Source organism: Somniosus microcephalus, unplaced genomic scaffold (genome assembly GCF_052327205.1).
Source record: "Somniosus microcephalus isolate GS21.2 unplaced genomic scaffold, FLI_Smic_1.0 unresolved_chr1, whole genome shotgun sequence".
Lineage (NCBI taxonomy): Eukaryota > Metazoa > Chordata > Chondrichthyes > Squaliformes > Somniosidae > Somniosus > Somniosus microcephalus.
In genome coordinates, this window is record NW_028225179.1 from 80952858 (window position 1) to 80974871 (window position 22014).

At 49.7% G+C, this 22014-nt stretch overlaps 1 protein-coding gene across 1 annotated transcript in view; it reads right to left on the bottom strand.

Moving 5' to 3' along the window:
• Positions 1 to 13260: 13260 nt before the first annotated feature.
• Positions 13261 to 22014, bottom strand: part of LOC147095530 (beta-2-microglobulin-like) — a 60466-nt gene continuing 51712 nt past the window's right edge. Inside the window, exon 3 of the mRNA XM_085974658.1 lies at positions 13261 to 14656. Coding sequence (XP_085830784.1) covers positions 14646 to 14656 — 11 coding nt within the window. The 3' untranslated portion in view covers positions 13261 to 14645. The remainder of the gene's footprint in view (positions 14657 to 22014) is intronic.

The following is a 22014-nucleotide window of genomic DNA, read 5'->3' on the forward strand; positions in this document are numbered from 1 at the left end:
GAACAGCCGTGTGACCCCTGGGTGGCAGAGGTCGTTGTGGAGGGTCTGTAGCCGATCCCCGGTGGCGTTGACACACATCCCTCGTGAGAGGGCGTCGGGGGATTCGGTAAGGGCCCCCGGCCGGTTTATGATGTCGTACTCGAAGGTGGAGAGCTCGATCCGCCACCTAAGAATCTTATCATTTTTAATCTTCCCCCTCTGTTTATTATTGAACATAAACGCTACCGACCGCTGGTCGGTAAGTAGGGTGAAGCGTTTGCCGGCTAGGTAGTGCCGCCAGTGGCGCACTGCCTCCACGATGGCTTGGGCCTCCTTTTCCACGGAGGAGTGTCTGATCTCGGGCCCCTGGAGGGTCCTCGAGAAGAAAGCTACGGGCCGCCCCGCCTGGTTGAGGGTGGCCGCCAAGGCAAAGTCAGACGCATCACTTTCCACTTGAAAGGGAGTGTTCTCGTCCACTGCCTGTAGCGTGGCCCGCTCAATATCCTGCTTAATGCTTTTGAAGGCAGCATGGGCCTCAGCAGAGAGCAGGAAAGAGGATGCTTTCAAGAGGGGGCGGGCTTTATCGGAGTAGTTAGGGACCCATTGGGCATAATACGAGAATAACCCCAGGCACCTTTTCAGGGCTTCGGGAGTGTTGGGCAGGGGCAGCTCCCGTAGGGGGCGCAATCGGTCGGGTCTGGTCCGATTTCCCCATTCTCCACCACGCTGCCTAGTATGCAGAGGCGCGTGGTGTTGAAAACGCACTTGTCCTCGCTGTAAGTGAGGTTGAGTTTTTGTGCGGTTTTCAGAAACCTCGCGAGGTTTGAGTCGTGGTCCTGTTCGTTGTGGCTGCAGATGGTGACGTTGTCGAGATAGGGGAAGGTTGCCTGCAAGTGGTGGTCATCGACCATGTGGTCCATCTCCCTCTGAAAGACCGAGACCCCATTCGTCACCCCAAAGGGGACTCTGAGGAACTGGTAGAGGCGTCCGTTTGCCTCGAAGGCGGTGTACAAACGGTCCTCTGGTCTGATAGGGAGCTGGTGGTACGCTGACTTGAGGTCGATAGTGGAGAACACCCGGTATTGGGCAATTTGGTTCACCATCTCGGATAAGCGGGGTAGCGGGTAGGCGTCTAGTTGGGTATAGATGTTGACTGTTTGACTTTAGTCAATCACCATCCGCTTCTTCTCGCTACCCCTCACCACCACCACTTGGGCGTGCCACGGGCTGTTGCTGCGTTCAATAATGCGCTCCCTCAGGAGCCTGTCTACCTCGGTCGCGATAAACCGCCTGTCCTCCCAGCTGTACCTCCTGCTTTTGGTCGCTATTGGCCGGCAGTTAGAGGTAAGGTTCGCGAATAGCGAAGGCGGCTTTACCTTCAGGGTAGCCAGACCGCACACTGTGAGGGGCGGCTGGGTCCCACCGAAATTGAGCGTGATGCTTTGGTGGTGGCACTGAAAATCCAGGCCCAAGATCACGCTCACACATAAATCCTTCATAATTAACAGTTTAAAATTATTATATACAGTGCCTTTAACGGACAATCGTACCGCGCAGTAACCCGCAATAGTCGATATCTGGGTTTTGTCGGCCATAGAGATCATGCCCTGAGTAGGGACTATAGTTAGAGAGAGTCGTTGTACCAGACCAGGGTGAATGAAGCTCTCCATGCTCCCACTGTCAATTAAACATTTAACCTTGCACCCGCTTACCTCGATGTCCACCATCGATTTGGATAGTGGGTGCGGTCTGGACTGGTCCACTGCGATCGACGCCACTGTAGGGCCCTGATCGGGACAAGATGGTGGGCCACACGAGGCCGGGTAAGATGGCGTCCATGATGTCTGCTCGCGAGATGGCGGACCCCACGAGGTCGGACGAGATGGCGTCCAAGATGGCCGCTCCCACGGCGCGCACGCGGCGGTGGCGGGTTTGCCTGCGGGGTTCCCTCTGCACACTTTCCCAAAGTGCCCCTTCTTACCGCACTTAAAGCAGGTGGTGCCTTTCGCCGGGCACAGGTTCCTGGTGTGCTTCGGCTGCCCGCAGAAGTAGCATTTGGGGCCCCGATGCGTCGCGGCGGTCGTAGAGCTTCTGGGGGGAGAGCAGGGCCCCGACGGTGTTGGGCTACCGGGCGGGGAAGATGTCTTCCAACATGGCGGCGCCCTTGGTGCGTACGAGGCGGCGTGGGCCGCGCGGCCTGAAGAGTAGGAGTCAGAGTTCTTCTGAGCCACATCCAGCGATCGCGCTGTATCCACAGCCTGTGTCAGATCTAGGCCCGTTTTCTCTAGCAGTCTCTGCCGGATGTAATTAGAGCTAAGGCCTGCGATAAAGGCATCCCGAATAAGCTCGTCTGTGTATACCGTGGCTTTCACGTCTTTGCATTTGCAGTCTTTGCCAAGCACTTTTAGGGTGACTAGAAAGTCCTCTAGTGACTCTCCGGGTCGCTGTGTGCAGGTAGCAAGCAGATGCCTGGCGTACACCTCGTTGGTAGGCCGCTGATAGTGGGCCTTTAGAATGTTGCAGGCATCCAGGTAGGTGGCGGCGTCTTGTATGAGTGGAAAAACCCGGTGGCTTACCCGATTCTGCAGGATCCTGAGTTTCACATCTCCGGTGGCTCTAGAGGCTGTGATGGCTTCGGAGTTGGCCATAAAGAATTCCAAGCACTGGAAGCAGTGTCCAAACTGTGCCGATGCATCCGAAGCATGCGGGTCCAAATCCAAGTGTTCCGGTTTCAAAAGTTGATCCATCGTTGAAAGTTTGCTAATAAAATTGATGCGCCTCAATAACTTCAAGGCTCAAAGTTAACTGGATAAAACAAGGCTTTTATTAGCAAAGAAAGATGCCTGTGTCTTCACCTAGCATTCTGCTGTTCTGCTGCAAGACAAGCCTGGGCTTGTCTTAAGTCGGGCCAGGTATGGGCGGAGCCGACACACCCAATGGGGAGAAAGGGGGCGGTGCAATATATACAATACAAGGTAAAAACACAGGAGCAGGCAATACAATATATGTAGTTAAATACAGAGTCTGATGAATGACATATTTCATCACAAGTTTAAAATATAATAACTACCCCGTTGTGCAACAAGCCGCCAAAAGTTAAACAAAGACTAACCTGATTTGGCGCGAGATAAGAGCTTCTGGAAAGAAGTATAATTGAGAGAACACACGGGCAGGAAGGGGGTTATTGTCAGCTTTCCAGCTTGCAGGCCTGGCCAGCTTTTGAGCTGGGGAAAAGAGGAGCCGCTTGGGGAGAAGATCAGCGTGACTCCTCTCCATCGATGGAGAGGAAGAAGAAGACTAAGCCGCCATCAAGAAGGTTGTTCGAGCCGGCGTCCCGCCCCGGGGTAAAACATCGGGAGATCATCGACCAACCCCGGGCCGTTGACGAAACGAGGGGCCATCGACCCGCTCCGGGTCGGGTGAAGAGACAAAAATAAACGACAGAAGAAGCCGAGGTCGAACAGCCGCCCCCGACCCCCACCTCAGGACAGAGGTGTGGCGCAGCTCGCTGGGGCTCCACGATCCACGTGGAGACGGGACGCCTGAAAGGATCAAATGCAGACCTGGTTCAAAACCTTGCACTTCCTAGTTGGATTGGTGAGCATATTTCTGGCCCTTCATAATCAGATCTAGATAGGTTTAAGGGGGTGGATATTTAAGGGTATAATTAACATGAGTTGTTATCCCTCGATGTTCCGTGTGTTTCCCTATTTCATGATGATGTCTGTAGAGTATAATATGCCTGTATTTGCCTTAGTTAGCATTGGGTCGTTATAATTTGTTTGTGTTTTTCCCTCCCATGTACTCTCTTATTTGCTTGCATTTGATTTGTGTTACCATATGCAATAAAATGTCATTTCGTTTCATCAAACTTGGTCTATACGAGATTTCTCTACATTGTAGTTCCTGCCCCAAAGTCCAGATTACAGAATCTAAGGGGCGAGTGGGTCGAACCACTCAAGGTTTTACTGTGCAAGAGAGAGAGGCCTGTAGAGAGAGAAACCTCTGCAATCTAAAACCCCTTACAATGACACCGATCGTCACTGCCCAGGGTCTCCCAGTAATGTGACCAATGACACTGATCGTCACTGCCCAGGGTCTCCCAGTAATGTGATCAGGGACACCGATCGTCACTGCCCAGGGTCTCCCAGTAATGTGATCAGTGACACTGATCGTCACTGCCCAGGGTCTCCCAGTAATGTGATCAATGACACTGACCGTCACTGCCCAGGGTCTCCCAGTAATGTGATCAATGACACCGATCGTCACTGCCCAGGGTCTCCCAGTAATGTGATCAATGACACTGATCGTCACTGCCCAGGGTCTCCCAGTAATGTGATATGTGACACTGATCATCACTGCCCAGGGTCTCCCAGTAATGTGATAAATGACACTGATCATCACTGCCCAGGGTCTCCCAGTAATGTGATCAATGACACCGATCGTCACTGCCCAGGGTCTCCCAGTAATGTGATCAATGACACTGATCATCACTGCCCAGGGTCTCCCGGTAATGTGATCAGTGACACCGATCGTCACTGCCCAGGGTCTCCCAGTAATGTGATCAATGACACCGATCGTCACTGCCCAGGGTCTCCCAGTAATGTGATCAATGACACCGATCGTCACTGCCCAGGGTCTCCCAGTAATGTGATCAGTGACACCGATCGTCACTGCCCAGGGTATCCCAGTAATGTGATCAAATTAAAAAACAGAACCTCAAGGGTAATAATCTCTGGATTATTACCTGAGCCACGAGCGAATTTGGCTAGGACAAATAAAATCAGAGAGTTAAATGCGTGGTTCAAAGACTGGTGTGGGAGAAATGGGTTTTGCTTCCTGGGACACTGGCACCAGTACTGGGGCAGGAGGGAGCTGTTCCGTTGGGACGGGCTTCACTTGGCCAGTGCTGGGACTCGGGTCCTGGCGGATCATATAACTAGGGCTGTAGAGAGGGCTTTAAACTAACTAGTGGGGGGGAGGTTCCTAGAGAACAAATAATAAAAGTGACAACAGAGGAGGTCATAGACTTAGGTAGCAGTGGGGAAATGAAAAACCAGAGCGTGTCAGGAAGGGGCAGAAGGTATGGAGTAAAAGGTAAAGTAATAAAAAGGGCAAAAGCAGGAACTAAGTGTCAAAAAACACATTTGAAAGTTCTCTTTCTGAATGCACGTAGCATTCGTAACAAAATAGATGAGTTAATGGCACAAATAGTTACATATGGGTATGATCTTGTGGCCATTACAGAAACATGGCTGCAGGGTGACAATGCCTGGGAATTAAACATACCAGGTTATTTAACGATCAGGAAGGACAGGCAGGAAGGAAGGGGAGGTGGGGTGGCTATGTTAATAAAGGAAGGAATCACTGTAATACAGAGAAATGATATTGGGTCAAAAGATCAGGATAATGAAACAGTTTGGGTGGAGATAAGGAATAATAAGGGGAAAAAAACACTAGTGGGCGTAGTCTATAGGCCTCCGAACAGTTGCAACTCGGTTGGACGGAGTATCAATCAGGAAATAGTTGAGGCTTGTAATAAGGGAACATCTATAATTATGGGGGATTTTAACTATCATATTAACTGGACAAATCAAATTGGGCAGGGCTGCCTTGAGGATGAGTTCATGGAGTGTATTAGGGATGGGTTTCTTGAGCAGTATGTAACTGAACCGACCAGGGGGCAAGCAACCTTAGATCTGGTCCTGTGTAACAAGACAGGATTAATTAAAAATGTCCTAGTAAAGGATCCCCTTGGAATGAGTGACCATAACATGGTTGAATTCCATGTTCAATTAGAGGGTGAGGAGGTTGTATCTCAAACAAGCATGCTAAGCTTGAATAAAGGAGACTATGAAGGTATGAGAGCAGAATTGAGCAAAGTGGATTGGGAAAATAGATTAAAGGGTAAGACGATACATGATCAGTGGTGTACATTTAAGGAGTTATTTTACAACTTCCAAAAAAAGTATATTCCACTGAGAAGAAAAGGGTGTAAAAGAAAAGACAGCCATCCGTGGCTAAGTAAAGAAACTAAGGATAGTATTCGACTAAAAACAAGGGCATATAAGGTAGCCAAATCTAGTGGGAGGATAGAGGATTGGGAAAACTTTAAAAGACAGCAAAAAAAACCAAAAAGATTGATTAGGAAAGGGAAGATAGATTATGAAAGTAAATTAGCAAAAAATATAAAAACAGATAGTAAGAGTTTTTATAGTTATATAAAAAGAAAAAGGGTGGCTAAAGTAAATGTTGGTCCCTTAGAGGATGAGACCGGGAAATTAATGGTGGGAAATATGGAGATGGCAAAAACACTGAATGAATATTTTGTATCAGTCTTTACAGTAGAGGACACCAAGAATATCCCAACACTGGACAAGCAGGGGGCTATAGGGGGGGAGGAGATAAACACGATCAAAATCACTAAGGAAGTGGTACTCGGTAAAATAATGGGACTCAAGGCGGATAAATCGCCTGGACCTGATGGCTTACATCCAAGGGTCTTGAGGGAAGTGACGGTAGGGATTGTGGATGCATTGGTAATAATCTTCCAAAACTCCCTGGACTCAGCAAAGGTCCCAGCAGACTGGAAAACTGCTAATGTAACACCCTTATTTAAAAAGGGCAGTAGACAGAAGGCTGGAAACTATAGACCGGTTAGCCTAACATCTGTGGTAGGTAAAATTTTGGAGTCCATTATTAAGGAGACAGTAACAGGACATTTGGATAATCATAGTTTAATAAGACAAAGTCAGCATGGTTTTATGAAGGGGAAGTCATGTTTGACAAATTTGCTGGAGTTCTTTGAGGAAGTAACATACAGGGTGGATAAAGGTGAACCAGTGGACGTAGTGTATTTAGACTTCCAAAAGGCATTTGACAAGGTGCCACACAAAAGATTATTGCTTAAGATAAAAAATCACGGGATTGGGGGTAATATTCTGGCATGGATAGAGGATTGGCTATCTAACAGAAGGCAGAGAGTTGGGATAAATGGTTCATTCTCAGACTGGCAATCAGTAACCAGTGGTGTTCCGCAAGGTTCAGTGCTGGGTCCCCAACTCTTTACAATCTATATTAACGATTTGGAGGAGGGGACCGAGTGTAACATATCAAAGTTTGCAGATGATACTAAGATGGGAGGGAAAGTAGTGAGAGAGGAGGACATAAAAAACCTGCAATGGGACATAGACAGGCTAAGTAAGTGGGCAGAGACTTGGCAGATGGAATACAATACTGGAAAGTGTGAGGTTATGCACTTTGGCAGGAAAAATCGTAGAGCAAGTTATTATCTTAATGGCAAGAAACTGGAAAGTACTGAAGTACAAAGGGATCTGGGGGTCCTGGTGCACGAAACTCAAAAGGTTAGTATGCAGGTGCAGCAAGTGATTAAGAAGGCCAATGGAATGTTGGCTTTCATTGCTAGGGGGATAGAATATAAAAATAGGGAGGTATTGCTTCAGTTGTACAAGGTATTGGTGAGACCGCACCTGGAATACTGCATACAGTTTTGGTGTCCATACTTAAGAAAAGACATACTTGCACTCGAGTCAGTACAAAGAAGGTTCACTCGGTTAATCCCGGGGATGAAGGGATGGACATATGAGGAGAGGTTGAGTAGATTGGGACTCTACTCATTGGAGTTCAGAAGAATGAGAGGCGATCTTATTGAAACATATAAGATTGTGAAGGGGTTGGATCGGGTGGATGCGGGGAAGATGTTCCAGATGATGGGTGAAACTAGAACTAGGGGGCATAGTCTTAGAATAAGGGGCTGCTCTTTCAAAACTGAGATGAGGAGGAACTACTTCACTCAGAGGGTGGTAGGTCCATGGAATATGCTGCCCCAAAAAGCTGTCGAAGCTACATCATTACATAAATTTAAAACAGAAATAGACAGTTTCCTAGAAGAAAAGGGAATTAAGGGTTACGGGGAGCGGGCAGGAATTTGGACATGAGTTTAGGTGCAGATCGGTCATGGCCCTGTGGGTTCGGAGCGGGCCCAGGGGCCGTGTAGCCTGATCCTGCTCCTGTTTCGTGTGTCTAATTCTGTTAGATTCAGGAGATGGTTCTGTGATAGTGGATTGGCGGTTAGGATCAGATCAGCCATGATCTTATTGAATGGCGGAGCAGGCTCGAGGGGCCGATTGGCCTACCCCTGCTCCTATTTCTTATGTTCTTATGTTCTTATGACACTGATCGTCACTGCCCAGGGTCTCCCGGTAATGTGATCAGTGACACCGATCGTCACTGCCCAGGGTCTCCCAGTAATGTGATCACTGACACCGATCGTCACTGCGCAGGGTCTCCCAGTAATGTGATCAGTGACACCGATCGTCACTGCCCAGGGTCTCCCAGTAATGTGATCAGTGACACTGATCGTCACTGCCCAGGGTCTCCCAATAATGTGATCAGTGACACCGATCGTCACTGTGCAGGGTCTCCCAGTAATGTGATCAATGACACCGATCATCACTGCTCAGGGTCTCCCGGTAATGTGATCAGTGACACCGATCGTCACTGCCCAGGGTCTCCCAGTAATGTGATCAGTGACACCGATCGTCACTGCCCAGGGTCTCCCAGTAATGTGATCAGTGACACCGATCGTCACTGCCCAGGGTCTCCCAGTAATGTGATCAATGACACTGATCATCACTGCCCAGGGTCTCCCAGTAATGTGATCAATGACACTGATCGTCGCTGCCCAGGGTCTCCCGGTAATGTGTTCAGTGGCACCTATCGTCACTGCCCAGGATCTCCCAGTAATGTGTTCACTGACACCTATCGTCACTGCCCAGGGTCTCCCAGTAATGTGATCAGTGACACCTATCGTCACGGCCCAGGGGCTCCCAGTAATGTGACCAGTGACACTGATCGTCACTGCCCAGGGTCTCCCAGTAATGTGATCAATGACACTGATCGTCACTGCCCAGGGTCTCCCAGTAATGTGATCAGTGACACTGATCGTCACTGCCCAGGGTCTCCCGGTAATGTGATCAATGACACTGATCGTCACTGCCCAGGGTCTCCCAGTAATGTGATCAATGACACTGATCGTCACTGCCCAGGGTCTCCCAGTAATGGGATCAATGACACCGATCGTCACTGCCCAGGGTCTCCCAGTAATGTGATCAGTGACACCGATCGTCGCTGCCCAGGGTCTACCAGTAATGGGATCAATTACACCGATCATCACTGCCCAGGGTCTCCCAGTAATGTGATCAGTGACACTGATCGTCACAGCCCAGGGTCTCCCAGTAAAGTGATCACTGACAATGATCTTCAATGCCCAGGGTCTCCCAGTAATGTGATCAGTGACACCGATCATCACGACCCAGGGTCTCCCAGTAATGTGACTAATGACACAGATCATCGCTGCCCAGGGTCTCCCAGTAATGTGATCAGTGACACCGATCGTCACTGCCCAGGGTCTCCCGGTAATGTGATCAGTGACACTGATCGTCACTGCCCAGGGTCTCCCAGTAATGTGATCAGTGACACCGATCGTCATGACCCAGGGTCTCCCAGTATTGTGATCAGTGACACTGATCGTCACTGCCCAGGGTCTCCCAGTAATGTGATCAATGACACTGATCGTCACTGCCCAGGGTCTCCCAGTAATGTGATCAATGACACTGATCGTCACTGCCCAGGGTCTCCCGGTAATGTGATCAGTGACACTGATCGTCACTGCCCAGGGTATCCCAGTAATGTGATCAATGACACTGATCGTCACTGCCCAGGATCTCCCAGTAATGTGATCAGTGACACTGATCATCACTGCCCAGTGTCTCCCAGTAATGTGATCAGTGACATTGATCGTCACTGCCCAGGGTCTCCCGGTAATGTGATCAGTGACACTGATCGTCACTGCCCAGGGTATCCCAGTAATGTGATCAATGACACTGATCGTCACTGCCCAGTGTCTCCCAGTAATGTGATCAATGACACTGATCATCACTGCCCAGTGTCTCCCAGTAATGTGATCAATGACACTGATCGTCACTGCCCAGGGTCTCGCAGTAATTTGATCAATGACACTGAGCGTCACTGCCCAGGGTCTCCCAGTAATGTGATCAATGACGCTGATCGTCACTGCCCAGGGTCTCCCAGTAATGTGATCAGTGACACCGATCGTCACTGCCCAGGGTCTCCCAGTAATGTGATCAATGACACTGATCGTCACTGCCCAGGGTCTCCCAGTAATGTGATCAATGACACTGATCGTCACTGCCCAGGGTCTCCCAGTAATGTGATCAATGATGCTGATCGTCACTGCCCAGGGTCTCCCAGTAATGTGATCAGTGACACCGATCGTCACTGCCCAGGGTCTCCCAGTAATGTGATCAGTGACACCGATCGTCACTGCCCAGGGTCTCCCAGTAATGTGATCTGTGACACCGATCGTCACTGCCCAGGGTCTCCCAGTAATGTGATCAATGACACTGATCGTCACTGCCCAGGGTCTCCCAGTAATGTGATCAGTGACACCGATCGTCACTGCCCAGGGTCTCCCAGTAATGTGATCAATGACACCGATCGTCACTGCCCAGGGTCTCCCAGTAATGTGATCAATGACACCGATCGTCACTGCCCAGGGTCTCCCAGTAATGTGATCAATGACATCGATCGTCACTGCCCAGGGTCTCGCAGTAATGTGATCAATGACACCGATCTTCACTGCCCAGGGTCTCCCAGTAATGTGATCAGTGACACCGATCGTCGCTGCCCAGGGTCTACCAGTAATGGGATCAATTACACCGATCGTCACTGCCCAGGGTCTCCCAGTAATGTGATCAGTGACACTGATCGTCACTGCCCAGGGTCTCCCAGTAATGTGATCAGTGACACTGATCGTCACTGCCCAGGGTCTCCCAGTAATGTGATCAGTGACACTGATCGTCACTGCCCAGGGTCTCCCAGTAATGTGATCAGTGACACTGATCGTCACTGCCCAGGGTCTCCCAGTAATGTGATCAGTGACACTGATCGTCACTGCCCAGGGTCTCCCAGTAAAGTGATCACTGACAATGATCGTCAATGCCCAGGGTCTCCCTGTAATGTGATCACTGACACCGAGCGTCACTGCCCAGGGACTCCCAGTAATGTGATCAGTGACACTGATCGTCACTGCCCAGGGTCTCCCAATAATGTGATCAATGACACTGATCGTCACTGCCCAGGGTCTCCCAGTAATGTGATCACTGACACCGAGCGTCACTGCCCAGGGACTCCCAGTAATGTGATCAGTGACACTGATCGTCACTGCCCAGGGTCTCCCAATAATGTGATCAATGACACTGATCGTCACTGCCCAGGGTCTCCCGGTAATGTGATCAGTGACACTGATCGTCACTGCCCAGGGTCTCCCAGTAATGTGATCAATGACACAGATCGTCACTGCCCAGGGTCTCCCAGTAATGTGATCAGTGACACCGATCATCACGACCCAGGGTCTCCCAGTAATGTGACTAATGACACAGATCGTCGCTGCCCAGGGTCTCCCAGTAATGTGATCAGTGACACTGATCGTCACTGCCCATGGTCTCCCAGTAATGTGATCAATGACACTGATCGTCACTGCCCAGGGTCTCCCAGTAATGTGATCAGTGACACTGATCGTCACTGTCCAGGGTCTCCCGGTAATGTGATCAGCGACACTGATCGTCACTGCCCAGGGTCTCCCAGTAATGTGATCAATGACACTGATCATCACTGCTCAGGGTCTCCCAGTGATGTGATCAATGACACAAATCGTCACTGCCCAGGGTCTCCCAGTAACGTGATCAATGACACCGATCGTCGCTGCCCAGGGTTTCCCAGTAATGTGTGATCGAACGTCTGTGCGCATTTGTGCTGTCACAGTCGGTGATTTCAAATTTAGAATAGCAGAGTATTTTTTAAATGGTGAGGAATTGGGAAATGTTGGTGTTCAGAGGTACCTGGGTGTCCTTGTACACGGATCACTGAAAGCTAACATGTAGGTACAGCAAGCAATTAGGAAAGCAAATGGGATGTTGGCCTTTATTACAAGAGGATTTGAGTGTAATAGTAAAGACATCTTACTGCATTTATATAGGGCCCTGGTGAGACCACACCTGGATTATTGTGTAGTTTTGTTCTCATTATCTGAAGAAGGATATACTTGCCATAGAGGGAGTGCACCGAAGGTTCACCAGACTGGTTCCTGGGAGGAGAGATTGATAAGACTAGGCCTATATTCTCTAGAGTTCAGAAGAATGAGAGGTGATCTCATTGAAACATACAAAATACTTACAGGGCTTGACAGGGTAGATACAGGGAGGGTGTTTCCCCTGGCTGGGGAGCCTAGAACCAGAGGTCACAATCTCAGAATAAGGGGTCAGCCATTTAGGACTAAGCTGAGTAGAAATGTCTTCACTCGGAGGGTGGTGAATCTTTGGAGTTCTCTACCCCAGAGGGCTGTGGAGGCTCAGTCATTGAGTATATTCAAGACAGAGGTCAATAAGATTTTTGAATATTAAAGGAACCAAGGGATGTGGGGATAGTGCAGGAAAGTGGAGATGAGGTCGAAGATCAGCCATGATCTTATTGAATGGCGGAGCAGGCTCGAAGGGCCAAATGGCCGATTCCTGCCCCTATTCATATCTGCCCTAAAATTGCCTTATGTGGCTCAGTGTTATTTTGTTTGATAACGCTTCTATGAAGCACCTTAGGATGTTTTACTACATTAAAGGCACTTCACAGAAGCGTTAACAAACAAAATAACATTTATAATACATAAAAGCAGTTCAATTTGTTGTTGTAATATTTCTGCCTGTTGGACTTTAGCCCATGTGTTTGGAACTTGGCCCTGGGTGTGGTTCTGACCATTAGCTGCTGTCCAAGTACTGCCTGTGGGAATGTGGTCCACGGCCCAGGCTTTTAATCTTATTGGAAGCTTCTCCAAATTGGCAGCTGCCTGACCCCACTCATTGCAGTCTTCAGAGCTCCTCCTTACCCAAAGGTCAGAATAAAATAGCAGGAAATAACTGGCTGGACATATTTCTTGCCAAGATTGTTTAGCTGCAGCTTGTTTTATATACAAATTGACCGCTGAATGCTCCTAAAAACTTCTCAACAAGTGGAGGGGTCGTCACTGCTTCAATGAGGGAAGCTGGAGGCTTCACTCTTTCCTTTCGAGGCTACTACCTTTAACTTGGACAGACAAATCTGGGATTACCGACACTAATGCAGACACTGAATGGGCCGGTTCCTTGTTTGCAGGATGAAACATGGTTCATAAATGAGAAAACAACAAGATAAGGAAGAATATTTTTATTCACACCAATGAGCATACAAAGAACAGTAGAGAACTATGCATGCATTACAGGAAATTGGAAGCTAATCATTATTATCAGCACTATACCCTCTAAATTCAACAACTCCCAGTTGCAAAAATACACAACAATCACATGTAGACTATGATTTTTAAAAGGCATTTGTAAAAGCTAATGTAGGTGGTGCTAATCTCCATATTAGGCCAAGTGCAGGTATAAGGCCCTAACAGCTCAGAACACCGAACTAGGGTGAGATTTCCCTCACACACTGCAGGGTTTCCCAGGGTAAATCAGCAGGGTGGAATGGAAGCCAAGTGGGAAAAGGGTAGGTAGATTCTGACCCGAGGTGTTCCAAACGGAACAGAAGTCCAATAACCAGACCCCCCGCCCCCCCCCCCCCCCCCGGCTGTGAGGTCTGAGCTGGCTGGTACAGGCGGAAGCTGTTGTGACCTCTGCTGTGTGGGGTGCACATCGAGCAGTGCATAAGATGTGCATATACCGCTGACATTTCAGGAGAACAGAAGCTTCAAAACTAAACCAAACACCGACATATAATATTCAAGTGATTGAAGCTGGGACACTCGACTCAAATACCCTCCCCCCTCAGGGATTGAGGTCTCCAGCTCTCAGAGAATGAGGTGACATTTGAACCTCTCGGCTGAGAGTTTGACTGGGCCTTTCTCGTTCTCATTTCCTGTTTTTGTTTTAATTTGCTGGGTAACCCCGGTCCTTGTGGAGGCAAATTTCAAATCAAACGAGTCAGCGCTTCACAATTTCACTGGACAAGATCTAAAAACATCTCAGCAATGAGCAAGACGTTGATGCGCTATCAACAATACCAAAGGCTACGAGATGGACTTGAAGTAGGCTTTTATTGACTAAGAACTAGAGCATGCCTCTGCTAGTGAATCCATCCTAAGAGCTCCCGGGGGAAGGGTGGTGAGTCACCTTTATACCCGGGCTTAGGGGTGGAGCCAGGGGCGGAGACATGCCTGGACTTATACAGGGTTAACAGTGGTTTACCACACAGGCATGTACAGGTTAACAGTGGTTTACCACAGACGTCAAGGGCGTAAATTACAGAGATCACAGAATCATAAGCAAACTTACTTCCCATCACACAAGTAGTTTAAGGGGTCAGATCAATGTATTTATTCGTTTTAAAAGTTTATATTTGAAGATAGGTTAAACCAAAGCTGATTTGCTCCCCAGGCGTAGTCGATTCATTCAATAATCTCACTGTGGCACCCAGTGGCAGCAAAACAAAAAGAGAAAAGAAAGGCGTGGAATTTGATTGCCGTGCTGGAACACATCCCTTCAGTAACCAGGCCTGAGCTGTGAGACACTGCTTACCTCTGCCGTGACAGGCTAGAAGCTGTCTGTGGGTGAAAGCAGAAAGAAACATTAGTCTGTGACCAGATGAGGCGAGGAAACCCCCAGTGGTGAGAGCTTTGGGAACCAGAGGTCCAAAGTCACCTGTTCCACCCAAGCACGCTCCACTCACTACACGTCCTGTCTCAAATTACTCATACTGTATCCCAAAATGTTATTTTCTGAAAGAAACCTGCCTGGGTTCATGTTAGGTAAATAGCTCAGCACCTACAGAAACACTGTACAGAGATTCTATCCAGAGTGCCGACGGGTTACTGTATCACAGCACATTATTCTAGGTGTGAGCCGTGGCTCAGTGGGTGGCATTCTTGCCTCGGAGTCAGATGGCTGTGGATTCCAAACCCCACTCCAGAGACTTGAACACAAAACCGAGGCTGGCACTCAAGTGCAGTGCTGAGGGAGTGCTGCTTTGTCGGAGGTGCTGTCTTTGGGGTGAGACATTAGTAAGAGGCCCCATCAGCCCTTTCAGGTGGATGTAAAAGATCCCAAAGCGTTATTCTGAAGAAGGCCATGGGTGTTCTCTCCAGTGTCCTGGCCAATATTTATCCCACAACCAACACCCAAAACAGATTACCTGGTCAACATCACAGTATTGTTTGTGGGATCCTGCTGTGCACAAAGCTCGAAGGTTTAGTGAAACCACTGAGCCACAGGAACTTGATCAGTGTAACCTGTTCATGGGCAGGTTACAGCAATTAAACATACTCTTTATACCAGGGTATAAGTACACATTTAATTTTCCAAGGGGTTCAGATAGTTTATATACAGAATAATAGATACCTGGGAGTGAGTTACAGGCTGGAATCTAATCGAGGGGCACAGATGGTTTATATAATCGAGGTGTTCAGGGGGTTTATATACAGAATAAAGGATACCTGGGAGTGAGTTACAGGCTGGAATCTAATCAAGGGTTGATGTCAGATGTTCAGTTGAGGAGGAGTCCCCAGTAATGTGATCAATGACACTGATCGTCACTGCCCAGGGTCTCCCAGTAATGTGATCAGTGACACTGATCGTCACTGCCCAGGGTCTCCCAGTAATGTGATCAATGACACTGATCGTCACTGCCCAGGATCTCCCAGTAATGTGATCAGTGACACTGATCGTCAATGCCCAGGGTCTCCCAGTAATGTGATCAATGACACCGATCGTCACTGCCCAGGGTCTCCCAGTAATGTGATCAATTACACGGATCTTCACTGCCCAGGGTCTCCCAGTAATGTGATCAATGACACCGATCGTCACTGCCCAGGGTCTCTCAGTAATGTGATCAATGACACTGATCGTCACTGCCCAGGGTCTCCCAGTAATGTGATCAATGACACCGATCGTCACTGCCCAGGGTCTCCCAGTAATGTGATCAATTACACGGATCTTCACTGCCCAGGGTCTCCCAGTAATGTGATCAATGACACTGATCGTCACTGCCCAGGGTCTCTCAGTAAAGTGATCAATGACACTGATCGTCACTGCCCAGGGTCTCCCAGTAATGTGATCAATGACACCGATCGTCACTGCCCAGGGTCTCCCAGTAATGTGATCAATGACACCGATCGTCACTGCCCAGGGTCTCCCAGTAATGTGATCAATGACACCGATCGTCACTGCCCAGGGTCTCCCAGTAATGTGATCAATGACATCGATCGTCACTGCCCAGGGTCTCGCAGTAATGTGATCAATGACACCGATCTTCACTGCCCAGGGTCTCCCAGTAATGTGATCAGTGACACCGATCGTCGCTGCCCAGGGTCTACCAGTAATGGGATCAATTACACCGATCGTCACTGCCCAGGGTCTCCCAGTAAAGTGATCACTGACAATGATCGTCAATGCCCAGGGTCTCCCAGTAATGTGATCACTGACACTGATCGTCACTGCCCAGGGTCTCCCAGTAATGTGATCAATGACACTGATCGTCACTGCCCAGGGTCTCCCAGTAATGTGATCAGTGACACCGATCATCACGACCCAGGGTCTCCCAGTAATGTGACCAATGACACAGATCGTCGCTGCCCAGGGTCTCCCAGTAATGTGATCAGTGACACTGATCGTCACTGCCCAGGGTCTCCCAGTAATGTGATCAATGACACTGATCATCACAGCCCAGGGTCTCCCAGTAATGTGATCCGTGACACCGATCGTCACTGCCCAGGGTCTCCCAGTAATGTGATCAGTGACACTGATCATCACTGACCAGGATCACCCAGTAATGTGATCAGTGACACTGATAGTCACTGCCCAGGGTCTCCCAGTAATGTGATCAATGACACTGATCATCACTGCCCAGGGTCTCCCAGTAAAGTGATCAATGACACTGACCATCACTGCCCAGGGTTTCCCAGTAATGTGATCAATGAAACTTATCTTCACTTCCTAGGCTCTCCCAGTAATGTGATCAATGACACTGATCGTCACTGCCCAGGGTCTCCCAGTAATGTGATCAATGACACTGATCGTCACTGCCCAGGGTCTCCAGGTAATGTGATCAATGACACTGATCATCACTGCCAAGGGTCTCCCAGTAACGTGATCAATGACACCGATCGTCACTGCCCAGGGACTCCCAGTAATGTGATCAGTGACATTGATCGTCACTGCCCAGGTTCTCCCAGTAATGTGATCAGTGACATTGATCGTCACTGCCCAGGGTCTCCCAGTAATGTGATCAATGACACTGATTGTCACTGCCCAGGGTCTCCCAGTAATGTGATCAGTGACACTGATCGTCACTGCCCAAGGTCTCCCAGTAATGTGATCAGTGAAACCGATCGTCACTGCCCAGGGTCTCCCGATAATGTGATCAGTGACACCTATCGTCACTGCCCAGGGTCTCCCAGTAATGTGATCAGTGACGCTGATCGTCACTGCCCAGGGTCTCCCAATAATGTGATCAGTGACTCCGAGCATCACTGCCCAGGGTCTCCCAGTAATGTGATCAGTGACACCGATCGTCACAGCCCAGGGTCTCCCAGTAACGTGATCAATGACACTGATCGTCACTGCCCAGGGTCTCCCAGTAATGTGATCAGCGACACCGATCGTCACTGGCCAGGGTCTCCGAGTAATGTGATCAATGACACCGATCGTCACTGCCCCGGGTCTCCCAGTAATGTGATCAGTGACACCGATCGGCACTGCCCAGGGTCTCCGAGTAATGTGATCAATGACACCGATCGTCACTGCCCAGGGTCTCCCAGTAATGTGATCAATGACACTGATCATCACTGCCCAGGGTCTCCCAGTAATGTGATATGTGACACTGATCGTCACTGCCCAGGGTCTCCCAGTAATGTGATCAGTGACACTGATCGTCACTGCCCAGGGTCTCCCAGTAATGTGATCAGTGACACCGATCGTCACTGCCCAGGGTCTCCCAGTAATGTGATCAGTGACACTGATCGTCACTGCCCAGGGTCTCCCAGTAATGTGATCAATGGCACTGATCGTCACTGCCCAGGGTCTCCCGGTAATGTGATCAGTGACACTGATCGTCACTGCCCAGGGTCTCCCAGTAATGTGATCAATGACACCGATCGTCACTGCCCAGGGTCTCCCAGTAATGTGATCAATGACACCGATCGTCACTGCCCAGGGTCTACCAATAATGTGATCAGTGACACTGATCGTCACTGCCCAGGGTCTCCCAATAATGTGATCAGTGACACTGATCGTCTCTGCCCAGAGTCTCCCAGTACTGTGATCAGTGACACCGACCGTCACTGCCCAGGGTCTCCCAGTAATGTGATCAGTGACACTGATCGTCACGGCCCAGGTTCTCCCGGTAATGTGATCAGTGACACCGATCGTCACTGCCCAGGGTTTCCCAGTAATGTGATCACTGACACTGATCGTCAATACCCAGGGTCTCCCAGTAATGTGATCAGTGACACCGATCGTCAATGCCCAGGGTCTCCCAGTAATGTGATCACTGACACTGATCGTCAATGCCCAGGGTCTCCCAGTAATGTGATCACTGACGCCGATCGTCACTGCCCAGGGTCTCCCAGTAATGTGATCAGTGACACCGATCGTCACTGCCCAGGGTCTCCCAGTAATGTGATCAATGACACTGATTGTCACTGCCCAGGGTCTCCCAGTAATGTGATCAGTGACACTGATCGTCACGACCCAGGGTCTCCCAGTAATGTGACCAATGACAATGATCGTCACTGCCCAGGGTCTCCCAGTAATGTGATCAGTGACACTGATCGTCACTGCCCAGGGTCTCCCAGTAATGTGGTCAGTGACACCGATCGTCACTGCCCAGGGTCTCCCAGTAATGTGATCAGTGACACTGATCATCACTGCCCAGGATCACCCAGTATTGTGATCAGTGACACTGATCGTCACTGCCCAGGATCTCCCAGTAATGTGATAAATGACACCGATCATCTCTGCCTAGGGTCTCCCAGTAATGTGATCAATGACACTGACCATCACTGCCCAAGGTCTCCCAGTAATGTGATCAATGAAACTTATCTTCACTTCCCAGGCTCTCCCAGTAATGTGATCAATGACACTGATCGTCATTGCCCAGTGTCCCCAGTAATGTGATCAATGACACTGATCGTCACTGCCCAGGGTCTCCCAGTAATGTGATCAATGACACTGATCGTCACTGCCCAGGGTCTCCCAGTAATGTGATCAGTGACACTGATCGTCACTGCCCAGGGTCTCCCAGTAATGTGATCAATGACATTGATCATCACTGCCCAGGGTCTCCCAGTAATGTGATCAATGACACCGATCGTCACTGCCCAGGGTCTCCCAGTAATGTGATCAGTGACATTGATCGTCACTGCCCAGGGTCTCCCAGTAATGTGATCCATGACATTCATCGTCACTGCCCAGGGTATCCCAGTAATGTGATCAGTGACACCGATCGTCACTGCCCAGGGTATCCCAGTAATGCGATCAGTGACACCGATCGCCACTGCCCAGTGTTTCCCGATAATGCGTTCAGTGACATCTATCGTCACTGCCCAGGGTCTCCCAGTAATGTGATCAGTGACACTGATCGTCACTGCCCAGGGTCTCCCAGTAATGTGATCAATGACACTGATCGTCACTGCCCAGGGTCTCCCGGTAATGTGATCAGTGACACTGATCGTCACTGCCCAGGGTCTCCCAGTAATGTGTTCAATGAAACTGATCATCACTGCCCAGTGTCTCCCAGTAATGTGATCAGTGACACCGATCATCATGACCCAGGGTCTCCCAGTATTGTGATCAATGACACTGATTGTCACTGCCCAGGGTCTCCCAGTATTGTGACCAATGACACTGATCGTCACTGCCAAGGGTCTCCCAGTAATGTGATCAGTGACACCGATCGTCACTGCCCAGGGTCTCCCAGTAATGTGATCAATGACACTGATCGTCACTGCCCAGGGTCTCCAGGTAATGTCATCAGTGACAACGATCGTCACTGCCCAGGATCTCCCAGTAATGTGTTCAATGACACTGATCGTCACTGCCCAAAGTCTCCCAGTAATGTGATTAGTGACACTGATCGTCACTGCCCAGGGTCTCCAAGTAATGTGATCAGTGACACCGATCGTCACTGCCCAGGGTCTCCCAGTAATGTGATCACTGACACCGAGCGTCACTGCCCAGGGTCTCCCAGTAATGTGATCAATGACGCTGATCGTCACTGCCCAGGGTCTCCCAGTAATGTGATCAGTGACACCGATCGTCACTGCCCAGGGTCTCCCAGTAATGTGATCAATGACACTGATCGTCACTGCCCAGGGTCTCCCAGTAATGTAATCAATGGCACTGATCGTCACTGCCCAGGCTCTCCCAGTAATGTGATCAATGACACTGATCGTCACGACCCAGGCTCTCCCAGTAATGTGATCAATGACACTGATCGTCACTGCCCAGGGTCTCCCAATAATGTGACCAATGAAACTGATCGTCACTGCCCAGGGTCTCCCAGTAATGTGATCAATGATGCTGATCGTCACTGCCCAGGGTCTCCCAGTAATGTGATCAATGATGCTGATCGTCACTGCCCAGGGTCTCCCAGTAATGTGATCAATGATGCTGATCGTCACTGCCCAGGGTCTCCCAGTAATGTGACAAATGACACCGAGCGTCACTGCCCAGGGTCTCCCAGTAATGTGATCAATGACACTGATCGTCACTGCCCAGGGTCCCCCGGTAATGTGATCAGTGACACCGATCGTCACTGTCCAGGGTCTCCCAGTAATGTGATCAATGACACTGATCGTCACTGCCCAGGGTCTCCCTGTAATGTGATCAATGACACTGATCGTCACTGCCCAGGGTCCCCCGGTAATGTGATCAGTGACACCGATCATCACTGCCCAGGATCTCCCAGTAATGTGATTAGTGACACCGAGCGTCACTGCCCAGGGTCTCCCAGTAATGTGATCAATGACACTGATCGTCACTGCCCAGGGTCTCCCAGTAATGTGATCAATGATGCTGATCGTCACTGCCCAGGGTCTCCCAGTAATGTGACCAATGACACCGAGCGTCACTGCCCAGGGTCTCCCAGTAATGTGATCAATGACACTGATCGTCACTGCCCAGGGTCCCCCGGTAATGTGATCAGTGACACCGATCGTCACTGCCCAGGATCTCCCAGTAAAGTGATCAGTGACACTGATCGTCACTGCCCTGGGTCTCCCAGTAATGTGATCTGTGACACCGATCGTCACTGCCCAGGGTCTCCCAGTAATGTGATCAATGACACTGATCGTCACTGCCCAGGGTCTCCCAGTAATGTGATCAGTGACACTGATCGTCACTGCCCAGGGTCTCCCAGTAATGTGATCAATGACACTGATCGTCCCTGCCCATGGTCTCCCAGTGATGTGATCAATGACACTGATTGTCACTGCCCAGGGTCTCCCAGTAATGTGATCAGTGACACCGATCGTCACGACCCAGGGTCTCCAAGTAATGTGACCAATGACACTGATCGTCACTGCCCAGGGTCTCCCAGTAATGTGATCAGTGACACTGATCGTCACTGCCCAGGGTCTCCCAGTAATGTGGTCAGTGACACCGATCGTCACTGCCCAGGGTCTCCCAGTAATGTGATCAGTGACACTGATCATCACTGCCCAGGATCACCCAGTATTGTGATCAGTGACACTGATCGTCACTGCCCAGGGTCTCCCAGTAATGTGATAAATGACACCGATCATCTCTGCCTAGGGTCTCCCAGTAATGTGATCAATGACACTGACCATCACTGCCCAGGGTCTCCCAGTAATGTGATCAATGAAACTTATCTTCACTTCCCAGGCTCTCCCAGTAATGTGATCAATGACACTGATCGTCATTGCCCAGTGTCCCCAGTAATGTGATC